The sequence below is a fragment of the Populus euphratica genome, unplaced genomic scaffold (assembly GCF_000495115.2).
Source record: "Populus euphratica unplaced genomic scaffold, PopEup_1.0 scaffold1258.1, whole genome shotgun sequence".
Taxonomy (NCBI): Eukaryota; Viridiplantae; Streptophyta; class Magnoliopsida; order Malpighiales; family Salicaceae; genus Populus; species Populus euphratica.
The window spans coordinates 12,908-25,569 of record NW_011501112.1 but is presented as its reverse complement, the minus strand read 5'-3'; the positions used below and the strand labels follow the sequence as shown (position 1 = coordinate 25,569).

The following is a 12,662-nucleotide window of genomic DNA, read 5'->3' as shown; positions in this document are numbered from 1 at the left end:
TAATAATAATAATAATAATAATAATAAAGAAAAAGAAGGAGAAGAAGAAGAAGAAGATGAGAACTTTGAGATGGAATATTAATGTAACGATTAAACAATGATAATAACAAATGTCAAGGTTAGAGGTTCCACTAATGGTATATCAAACAAGTATAGTATAAACTCTTATTATTGAATTGGAAACCACACACAAAGGAGGTTCCAATCAGATTATATATTGTTAACATGATTACATTAGTCATCTTATTCAATTAATGCTAATACTTGTAAATCTCGTCAAGCATTCATGATTATAACTTATGTTAACAATAAATCAAGTTCCTTTCATAGCTCAGGTGTCGGTTATACCATACATTATGGGCTATGAAAGTGCCAAGCATTTGTTGTACCAAGTGTTATACAACATAAATCAAGATTAGTTATTTAACAAGCAAAGTATTAAAGAGTGAACAAGATAACAAATATAAAACATGTTAGTATCAAACATTAAAGTTCATATTAAGTTTACATTATACTTATTCTTACACCATTAGTGTAACCTTTTCACCTTGACATAATTAACTTAGCTAGACATAATGAAAGAAAGCAAAATAGATAAACAAAATAAGAACATAAAAGTTAACTAAGTAAAGGAAAGGAAATGAAAGGCATAAACTTAATATTAATGAAAACAAAGCATAAAAAATACAAAGAGAGAAAGGAAGAGCATGATCTTGATCTGGAAACCAAGATGCCTAAATGCATGGAAAATGCCTCCTTTTATAGGCCAAAATTGGAAACTATTGATTTGATGACTAATTGATAAGTGGGTGGCCAACTTTTGACTTGGTGACAATCCTTATCTTCTCTTGTCTGCCCAAAACGTCATTGATAACGTCAAAATTGGAGCCAGTTGTAAACATGAAAGTTGTAGGCAATTGTCTCAGCTTTCTTGTGTAAAAATTTCAGCTCATTTGGACTTCTAGAACTCTAGATATGGCCAAAATACCGAACAGTGCTCGGGCTGGAAGACAGATTCGGGCTTCTTTGTTGTTGCTACAATTTGGACTTGATAATGGCCTTTTTAGATCTTGGGCTCCATATGAAAGTTGTAGGCCTATGTCTTACCTTTCCATCCATATAAATTGGACCTAAATCTGAGATCTGTAGCTCCAGATATGACCCAATTACCGAACAATGTTCCGGTTTGGATTGCACCGACATCTCTTTTCTAAGTTTGGCCATCTCTTTATCCTTGCAATTTAAGTTCTTCAAGTCATCAATCAATCCTTTCATTTATATGATAGGCCTGCATTAAAAATAGACATTTACCACAAATTATAGGTATCTTATATTATTAGATACATTATTATAAAACAAATTTTAGTTAAGGAGTTATTGATATTTCAAGTGCAAAATGATGATATAAAACCATGATAAAAATGCACTTTTAAGTACTAATCACCTACCTACTCCACCTGTGGTTTGTTCTTGTCTTGATGATGGTCCGATCCCGACCACACCATATAAGACAACAATGATCACAATTCAGTACATTTGTATTTTTGAATGACATTTGTCACCACACTTATTTCAAAAGTTCATATATTCACATTCAAGTGTTCCACATTTTACACCATCATACCATGAAATTATTACTAGCATTTAAGTCATTTTTGCCTAGGAGGCTTATTGTAGAAATCGGTAATGAGAACTGGTTCGCTGCAGGCTGCCAATTCAGCAGCAACAACTGTTTTGCTGTCAGCAGCCAATTCAGCAGCAAAAACTGTTTCGCTGTTGGCGTCATTGTTCCGGTAGCAGATGCTAACTCGTAGGGGACAACTCAGTTTCGGCAGCGAATCACAATTTCGCTGCAACCAACTCAACTTCGGTGGTGAATCACAAATTCACTATAGAACATGAAACTCGGTAGTGAATGTTAATTTGCTGCAGACAACTCAACTTCAGCAGTGATTCACTGCAGCTGACACAATTTCAGCAGCGAATCACAATTTTGCTACGGAACATAAAATTCAGCAGTGAATTCTAATTCACTGCAACCAACACAGTTTTGGCAACGAATGCTTCTTCGATGCAGAACACACAATTTGGCAACAAATTGTAATTCGCTGTAGAAGACTCAATTTCAGCAGCGAATCGAAATTCGCTTCAGAACACACAAGTCTGCAGCGAATGCTGATTCGCTGTAGAAGACTCAGTTTCGGCAGCGAATGCTAATTCGCTGCGGAAGACTCAATTTCAGCAGTGAATACTTATTGGCTCCGGCCGGCACATTTTCGACAGCGAATCGAAATTTGCTGCAGAACACACAATTCTGCACCAAATGCTGATTCGCTGTAGAAGACTCGGTTTCGGCAGCAAATGCTAATTCGCTGCTGCCGACACATTTTTTGCAGCAAATCGAAATTTCGCTACAAAACACCCAATTCGGCAGTGAATTCTAATTCGCTACAGAAGACTCAATTTTGACAGCTAATACTAATTCACTGTAGCCGATACAATTTCGACAGCGAATTGAAATTTCGCTGCAGAACACGCACATTGAAAACCATCAATTACAGCATATATCTTTCAATCATTCCAGCAGAATACACACATTAAAACTATCCATTCCAGCACATAATCCTTCACCCAATCCCAACAAAACACACATATTGCATGCAGGCCAACCCCATAGTTAAAGCCGCCCCCTACTATGATTTGTTGTTTTTATTTTATTCATTTTTCTTTGTTAGATGTTCTGAAATTGGCCTCATTTCATTTCTGTTTTCTTTGTCCTCTTAGTAAATTTCTGTTTTCTTCACAGCTAGCTTAGGTCATAGTTCAATTTTCTTAGGGTTTTTCTTCTTCATTTCTGGTTTTAGATCTTAAGGAGAAGAGGAAGGAAGTTTATGACCCATACCTTACAAATCTAGCTAGGTTTGAGGAAGGTTTGACAGTGTTCTTCCTCCTCTCCTGCTGGTTTTCTTCCTTCTTCTTCCACTCACGCTGGTTCCCTTCTCCTTTCTCTCTAGGTGGTTGTCCAATCTTCTCTCAAGGTCTCCTCTCTCTCCCTCACATGTTCACAAGGCTTAGGTTTCTGTTGGGGAGGAGAAAGGGAGAGTAACAAGCAGCTGGACATATAGCTGCAGCAACTTTGATAAAAGCTAGGGTTACCTTCTCTCTCCTCCTTATATTTATACTCCCCATTAAATGAGGTAGGTGTTTGGGGGTTGGTTTAGATGTGTTCTTATCCTTGTTTTGGTCTATCTAAAACTACTTTTACCCCTCCCTCTCAACTCCTCAAGAAAATTATTATTATTATATTTTTTAAGATAAAAACTGCATCGCTGCCGATGCAGAAATCGACAGCGAGAAGTGCTTCGCTGCAGATGCAGAAATCGACAACGAAAACTGCATCGCTGTTGATGCAGAAATGGGCAGCGGAAACTGCTTTGCTACAAATGCAAAAATCAGCAGCAGAAACTGCGTCGCTGCCGATCGAGAAATCGGTAGCGAAAACTGCTTCACTACAGATGCAGAAATCGGCATCAGAAGCTGCGTCACTCTCGATGCAGAAATCGGCAGCAAAAACTGCTTCGCTACAAATGTAGAAATCGGCAGCAGAAACTGCGTCACTGTCGATGCAGAAATCGGTAGCGAAAACTGCTTCACTACAGATGCAGAAATCGGTAGCAGAAACTGCGTCGCTGCCAATCGAGAAATCGGCAGCGAAAACTGCTTCATCAGTTCTGTCTATATATATATATAGATATAGATATATTTTTCTTTTGGGTGTTTACATTCTCCCCCCCTTAATAGGAATTTCATCCTCGAAATTTAAGAGGTTTCATATTGCATACCTGGTAGTTCAAATAAATTAGGGTACTTTTTCCTCATCTCAGCCTCCCTCTCCCAAGTTTCCTCTTCTACTTGAGCATTTCGCCATAAGATTTTGACGATGGGGATCTTTTTGCTCCGTAGTTCCTTCACTTCCTGATCAAGTATCCTTATGGGCCTCAATTCTAGTGTTAGTCTTCCTTGACTTCTAATGGAACCTAGGGTAGGATTCGGGTGGGGTCCACGTCAGCCTTTCTTAACAATGAAACATGGAACACATCATGGACCTTGGCTAACTGTGGGGGCAAGTCCACTTTGTAGGCTACTGGTCCTACTCGCTATAAGATTTTGAAGGGTCCAATGAAGCGGGGAGTTAGCTTCCCTTTCAATCCAAACTGTAACATATTCTTCCATGGGGCTACCTTCAGGAATACCTGGTCCCCTGTACTGAACTCGAGAGGTCTTCTCCTCACATTAGCATACTTCTTCTGTCTATCATGTGCGGCTTTGATGCGATCCTTGATAGTTCTCACTTTCTTCGTGGTGACTTGGACCAATTCTGCACCATATAACTTCCGGTCCCCGATTTCCTCCCAACATAAAGGAGTTCTGCACCTCCTACCATACAAGGCTTCATATGGGGCCATCCCTATTATGGCTTGGTGACTATTGTTATACGTGAACTCCACTAATGCCATGTGTTCCTCCCAGTTTCCTCCAAATTCTAAAACACAGGCCCGTAATAGGTCTTCCAAGACTTGGATGATTCTTTCTAACTGGTCATCCGTTTGAGGGTGAAACGCAGTGCTCATGTCCAATCTTGTTCCCAAGGCATGTTGTATGCTTGGCCAAAGTCAAGACGTGAACCTGGGATCTCGATCCGATACAATGGACACTGGAATCCTATGAAGCCGTACCACCTCATTTATATAAATCTTGGCAAGCTTGTCCACCGAGTCAGTCATCTTTATAGGCAAGAATAGTGCGGATTTCGTCAATCGATCTATGATAACCCATATCGCGTCATTTCCTTTCCTCCTTTTGGGAAATCCTGACACGAAATCCATGGTGATCATCTCCCACTTCCATTCTGGAATTTGTAATGGTTGTAATGATCCCGTAGGCCTTTGGTGTTCAACCTTGACATGTTGACATATCCCATACTTAAACACATACTTAGCTATTTCCCTTTTCATATTAGGCCACCAATAGAGGTGTTTCAAGTCTCGATACATCTTAGTGCTGCCAGGATGTATGGAGAATCGAGACTCATGTGCTTCTTGTAGAACCATTCGTTTGACTATTTCGTCACTAGGCACGTATAACCGTTGTCCCATCATCAAGGATCCATCATCCGCTACTCGGAATTTCATTTCTATTCTGGCCTCCACATTCTTCCTAATCTTACACCCCTCCTTGTCATGGAATTGGGCATGTAGTATTTGTTCCCAATACGTTGGTCGCACCAATAATAGGGCTACTAACCCACCTCCGACATTAATGTCCAAATCTACACCCATCTCTTTCAATTCCGCCAATTGCCGCTCCTTTCCCATTATTAACCTTCCCAAGGTGGCTTTATTTTTGCGACTGAGGGCATCTGCCGCCACGTTTGCTTTCCCCGGATGGTATTCTATGGTGTAGTCATAATCCTTAATGAGCTCTATCCACCTTTTTTGTCGCATGTTCAACTCCTTTTGCGACATCAGATACTTCAGACTCTTATGATCAGTAAAAATTTGGGTTTGAGACCCATACAAATAGTGTCTCCATATCCTCAAGGCAAAAACTACAGCAGCCAACTCCAGGTCGTGCACTGGGTAGTTCACCTCATGAGTCTTTAACTGTCTTGATGTATAGGTGATCACTTTCCCATGCTGCATCAGAACACACCCCAATCCCTTCCCCGAAGCATCACTATATACCACAAAACCCTCGGTCCCTGAGGGAAGGGACAACACTGAAGTAGTGGTGAGCCTCCTCTTAAATTCTTGGAAGCTTTTCTCACATTCTTCTAACCACACCCATTTCTTATTCTTCCTAGTTAGCTGGGTCAAAGGGGTTGCAATCAAGGAAAAAGCTTTGATGAACCTCTGATAGTATCTTGCAAGTCCCACGAAGTTATGTATTATGGTGACTGAAGTTAGTCTTTCCCATTTCAAGACTGCCTCAACTTTTTGGGGGTCTACAAAAACACCTTCGGCTGAAATGACATGTCCCAGAAACGTCACTCTCTTCAACCAAAATTCACATTTACTCAGTTTTGCATATAACCGGTGATCTCTCAAGGTTTGTAAGGTTTGTCTCAAGTGTTCTTCGTGCTCCTCAAAAGAATTCGAGTACACCAGTATATCGTCAATGAACACCACCACAAACTTATCAAGATATGGTTGGAAAACTCGATTCATCAAGTCCATGAAGAGGGCTATGACGTTCGTCAACTCGAACGGTAGCACCTAAAATTCATAGTGTCCGTAATGAGTTCTAAATGCAGTCTTTGCTACATTCGCTTCTTTAATCTTCATCTGATAGTACCCTGATCTCAGATCTATCTTTGAAAATGCTCTCGCTCCCTTTAAGTGATCAAACAAATCATCTATCCGAGGTAATGGATACTTGTTTTTCATTGTTATCTTGTTCAGTTGTCGGTAGTCAATACAAAGTCTTTGGGTTCCATCTTTCTTTCTTACAAACAACACCGGTGCTCCCTATGGAGAATTACTAGGCTGTATGAACCCTTTGTCTAACAATTCCTGTAGTTGAGTCTTTAATTCGTTCAATTTTGCTGGAGCCATCCGATATGGTTGTTAGGCTATAGGTGGGACTCCAGGAAAAGTGTCTATAGACACTTCTACCTCTCGCTCCGGGGGTAGTCCCGGTAGTTCTTCAGGAAACACATCTGGGAATTCCTTCACCACAAGAATATCCTTCAGTCGTGGACCTTCATCATCACAGTTTAAGATGTATACAAGGTATCCTATACATCCCTTTCTTAAAAGTTTTTGGGCTGTTACCACCGATATCAAGGCAATTGGTTTGAGAATTATCTCTCCTTCAAAAATCATTCTCTCGCCCTTAGGGGTTTGGAAAGTAACAGTTTTAGCATAACAATCTATTAGAGCCTTGTCTTTACTCAACCAATTCATGCCTATGATTATGTCAAAATCATGCAGCTCTAAGGGAATCAAGTCTACTTTTGTTTCATACCCAGATATACTAACCCCCACATTCACATACACAATATTTGTTTCAACCATGTTTCCCATTGGAGTTCCAATTAAGAATCCCTTCTCTACTTTTTCTACTCCCTTTCTTAGTTTAGTGACAATTCTCTTAGTAATGAATGAGTGGGTGGCACCCGGATCAAACAACACATGCACATTAAAATCAGTCAATAGTAGTGTACCTGCCACCACATCTGATGCAGCCCTGACCTCCTCCTATGTCAGGTGGAAGACCCTCCCCGAGGTCCTATCATTTTGTGCCCTCGGTCTCCCTCGACTAGAGTTTGCTCCTGATTGAGAAGATCTCACTGGCCTATTCATGGTGACTAACTATTATTGGCTCTGGCTGGGTTGCCTATAGCTTTGTACTGTCCAGTGTTCCTTTTTGGGCAGTCCCTCTTGAAATGACCTTTTCCGCCACAGTAATGACACCCTTGACTCAAATACTGGTAGTTCCTCTACCTATGACCTTCTCCTTTGCACACAAAGCATCGCCCAGGGGAAACTGAGCAGTCCCCAGGGTGTTTTTGCCCACATTTCATACAAAAAGGATAGTCAATACCCTTGCGGTCACCAGTCCCAGTTGAAGAGCTTTCCCTCGAGCGCAACCATCCAACCATCACTCTCCCACTTGACTGTTGGTGGGGCGGTAACTTCAAACTCCCCTTCTTTTTGTACTGCTCAAACACTCCACTTTTTCCTTTCTTCGGGAGTGGTGGTCTGCTGCTGAAAACGTCCCCATCTCTCTTTTTGCCTATGCCATGATATCCCCCTTGGCCTTCTCCAATACAAGCCTCCAAAGCTTGGGCAGCCTCAATCAACTCTCTCACTGATTTAAATCGTAAGGCGATCAATCCTTGTCTCAAGTCCTATCACAAACCATCTCTCAACTTCTCAATCATATGTTCCTCTATTGGCACATAGTGTGGGGAAAATAATGAGAGATCATGGAACTTCCTTTCGTACTCCAATACCGACATATCACCCTGTCTTGATGCCAATAACTCTTGTTCTTTCACCTTACGATGGTACCTGGAATAAAACTGATTCTCAAACTCTGTCTTGAAATCACTCCAAGTTAGTGTCTCGGTTGCACACCTCAGCTGAACTGTTTCCCACCATGTCATAGCCCTATCAGACAATAACTGGGTTGCACAGTTTACCCTCAACCCCTCGGGTATGCTTATTTGAACCATGGTCTTTTCTACCTTCCTAATCCATCTTCCAGCTATCTCTGCATATTGTTCCCCCATATACGGTTCATAACCCATTTCCCTCATACTCTTGACTAGTCGCACCGATGGCACCACATTATATGTAGTCATGCTTGTCATAGGGGTTGCTTATGGAATTTGAGTGGTGGGAGTTCCTTGTGTCACCGAACCTGCCATGCCCTCCATCACTGCTTTAACTATTTGTACAAGGAGTCCCGGGTCTACATATTGTGGGGGCACACTAGTTGGAATAGTCGATGGTTGTGCTTCTGATCTTTCTTGCTGTGCTGTTGCAACTGGGGATACTTCCTCTGTTTGGTTAGACCTCCCGCCATCCCCCACTACCGCAGCTTCCCCCTGTAAGGTTTCGGGTGGTACTACAGGAGCATGAGATGTTGTATCATCCAAGGGATCTTCGTCTTGCCAACCTTGGGCACCTTGGTTCCCGCCCCTCCTATCTAAGGAGGGCGGCTCAGTTCGTGTCCCTTGTCGGGTGCATACCATCCTAAAATTTACCACACCAGCACAATTATCAGTGATCCCCAGGACCTAAACCAGGGGCTCTAATACCAACTATAACAACCCAGCTTTTCAAGCCCCAAAACAACAGAATTTTTTTTTTCTTTGACACACATCGTGTCGGTAAATTGCGAACCTATTTTCCTCACATCATCAAAATGCAATCCATACATCAACAACATTCAACATTTCATTTAAAAGGGAAATTTACATAAACATATAATATTATGTTTGCATGCTTAGAAGTTCATATTATAATATTACATCCATAGACATGAGTTTGCATTCCTATCCTACTAATAGTCACCACGAATTTAAACAAAAGGGTTCAATAAAATTTATATGTTTAATACATTAATCCATACAAAATACATCGTGATTTAGGATGCAACTACATGATTCCTTACAAAAGTAGGTTCCCGTGTATCGGGTTTCCTAGGCATCTCGTTGATGTGATGTCCCTGTTGCAGTGCAAAATATTTAAGAGAATGTAATTGCTTATTAGTAATAATGATAATTAAATGTTCTAGCAGGAAAATTGAGCACAAAAGAAAGGTTTATTAATATCTTGTTAAGAGGTATTGAGCAGATATATAAATTTAATGAGAGTTTGTTTATCTGGATAGATTAATGGAAGTTAAATGATGAATACCTTGCTTTGTGAAATTTGCAAATTGTTTTAACGCTTTGATTACTAGGGACTAGTAATAAGCTGGTTGGGGGGTGTGATTAGTACTTAAAAGTGCATTTTTATCATGGTTTTATATCATCATTTTGCACTTGAAGTATCAATAACTCCTTAACTAAAGCATGTTTTATAATAATATATCTAATAATATAAGATACCTTTAATTTGTGGTAAACGTTCATTTTAAATGCAGGCCTATCACATAAATGAAAGGATTGATTGATGAATTTAAGAACTTAAATTGCAAGGGCAAAAAGATGACCAAAATTAGAAAAGAGATGTCGGTGCAATCCAAACCGGAACACTGTTCAGTAATTGGGTCATATCTAGAGCTATAGATCTCAAATTTAGGTCTACTTTATATGGATGGAAAGGTAAGACATAGGCCTACAACTTTCATATGGAGCCTAAGATCTAAAAAGGCCATTTTCAAGTCCAAATTGTAGCAACAACAAAGAAGCCCGAAGTTGTCCTCCAGCCCGAGCACTGTTCAGATTTTGGCCATATCTAGAGTTCTAGATGTCCAAATGAGCTGAAGTTTTTACACAAGAAAGCTGAGACAATTGCCTCCAACTTTCATGTTTTCGAGTGGCTCTCATTTTGATGTTATCAATGACGTTTTGGGCAGACAAGAGAAGATAAGGATTGTCACCAAGTCAAGAGTTGGCTACCCACTCATCAATTAGTCATCAAATCAATAGTTTCCAATTTTGGCCTATAAAAGGAGGCTTTCATTATGCTTTGCTTTCATTAATATCAAGTTTCTTTCATTTCCTTTCCTTTACTTAGTTAACTCTTATCTTATTTATGTTTTTATTTTGTTTATCTATTTTTCTTTCTTTCATTATGTTTAGCTAAGTTTATTATGTCAAGGTGAAAAGGTTACATTAATGGTGTAAGAATAAGTATAGTGCAAAATTGTTGTTACTATGATGGCAGAGTAAGGAGAACTTTTAGTAATCATTCTTAACAAGGTCTATTATAATACTTCTTGAAATATTCAGGTTTACAAACTCTCGCATTGTTATCACTTAATTCTGCTCACATACTTATTTAACATGTATTCTTAAACCTTAATTTACACACACACACTTTAACATATGATTGTGGGTTGCATATTGGATTATTACATTATTTATGTTCTTTTGTTAAAGGTAACAACTAAGGAAAAGGGATTGTATATAATTAAGAAAAAAAAATGAAAAAAAAACAAAGAAAAAAAGAAAAAAAAATGATGATAATAAAAATGTAGATAAGTTTGATTTCGTAGCCTCCCTAACCTAAGCAATTAAGCCCGAAGGGGTGTTTTAACACCTAATACCCTAAAGTCAACTGACTTGGGAGCTATTGGCCCAACGCTTGTTACATGGGTTGAGGAGAAAAGCTTAAGGGAATCAAACATTGCACTATCTACATATCAGTATCTGCGACCCGAGTTACTAAGCTCGTAGGGGTGTCTTAACACCTAATGCCCTAAGACCAACTGGTCTGGGAGTCATTAGCTAAAAGCTCGTTACATGGGTTAAAGATGCATGCTGTTTTTAAATTATATGTATATATATTTAAAAAAAAAGAAAAAAAAAGAAAAAAAAAAGACAAAAATAATAATCCCAACCCAAGGAAGTTAACCTTAAACATTAGAACAAAAATTTTGTTTTCTTCCAAGAAAAGCCCCATAATTATATGTTGATACATTGAGCACAAAAGAAAGGTTTATTAATATCTTGTTAAGAGGTATTGAGCAGATATCTAAATTTAATGAGAGTTTGTTTATCTGGATAGATTAATGGAAGTTAAATGATGAATACCTTGCTTTGTGAAATTTGCAAATTTGTTTTCTATTTTAACGCTTTGATTACTAGGGACTAGTAATAAGCTGGTTGGGGGGTGTGATTAGTACTTAAAAGTGCATTTTTATCATGGTTTTATATCATCATTTTGCACTTGAAGTATCAATAACTCCTTAACTAAAATATGTTTTATAATAATGTATCTAATAATATAAGATACCTATAATTTGTGGTAAATGTCTATTTTTAATGCAGGTCTATCACATAAATGAAAGGATTGATTGATGACTTGGAGAACTTAAATTGCAAGGATAAAGAGATGGCCAAACTTAGAAAATAGATATCGGTGCAATCCAAACCGGAACACTGTTCGGTAATTGGGTCATATATAGAGCTATATATCTCAGATTTAGGTCCAATTTATATGGATGGAAAGGTAAGACATAGGCCTACAACTTTCATATGGAGCCCAAGATCTAAAAAGGCCATTATCAAGTCCAAATTGTAGCAACAACAAAGAAGCCTGAATCTGTCTTCCAGCCCGAGCACTGTTCGGTATTTTGGCCATATCTGGAGTTCTAGAAGTCCAAATGAGCTGAATTGTTTACACAAGAAAGCTTAGACAATTGCCTACAACTTTCATGTTTGCAACTGGCTTCAATTTTGACGTTATCAATGACGTTTTGGGCAGACAAGAGAAGATAAGGATTGTCACCAAGTCAAAAGTTGGCCACCCACTTATCAATTAGTCATCAAATCAATAGTTCCCAATTTTGGCCTATAAAAGGAGGCATTTGCCATGCATTTAGGCATCTTGGTTTCCAGATCAAGATCATGCTCTTCCTTTCTCTCTTTGTATTTTTTGTAATTGTTCAACACAATAATGAACCCAAAAAGGTAATGATGATCCTAAACAAGTCTCATTCACATACGAATGCAAGTTTTTTTTTTTTTTTTTAACAAGCATGGTTATCTCAAGCATTCAACATAATGAAATATCTAAAATTAAGTTTTACATTATCCTCAATGTAAAAGAGAAAGAGAAGAAAAGTATAAAGATTAGAAAATTGTTACTCCCCTTCTGTTTTCAAGGATGAATGTCTGATTGAATTGGGCATGAGCTGACTTCTTGCTTGATTTTTTTTTTAACCTGCATATCACAACTAAAAGAAAACATTGATGGTTTTTTTTTTTGAAAATAAAGAACCTCACACCCCCCAACTTAAAATAATGCATTGTCCCAAATGCATGAACAAGAAAATATAAGAGATGGAAGAAAGAAGAAAAAAAATAAAAATGAAAAAAAATAATAAAAATGAAAAATAAAAATAAAAATAAAAACTCATTACTTCTAATACTACAATGGTATTGGATCTTCAAGATCCAATATCTCAACTTCAGCCACAAC

At 38.6% G+C, this 12,662-nt stretch overlaps 1 protein-coding gene across 1 annotated transcript; it reads right to left on the bottom strand.

The window, feature by feature from the left end:
* Positions 1-3,322: 3,322 nt before the first annotated feature.
* LOC105117265 (uncharacterized) lies at positions 3,323-8,761 on the bottom strand (the record flags this gene model as incomplete). Its single annotated transcript, XM_011014871.1, has 9 exons — positions 8,428-8,761; positions 8,018-8,277; positions 7,529-7,912; positions 6,675-7,259; positions 4,687-6,275; positions 4,254-4,638; positions 4,107-4,157; positions 3,843-3,975; positions 3,323-3,645 (listed from the first exon to the last, which is right to left on the bottom strand). Coding segments are annotated over exons 1-9 (4,044 nt in total), but the record flags the coding sequence as incomplete, so codon positions are not given.
* Positions 8,762-12,662: the final 3,901 nt, after the last annotated feature.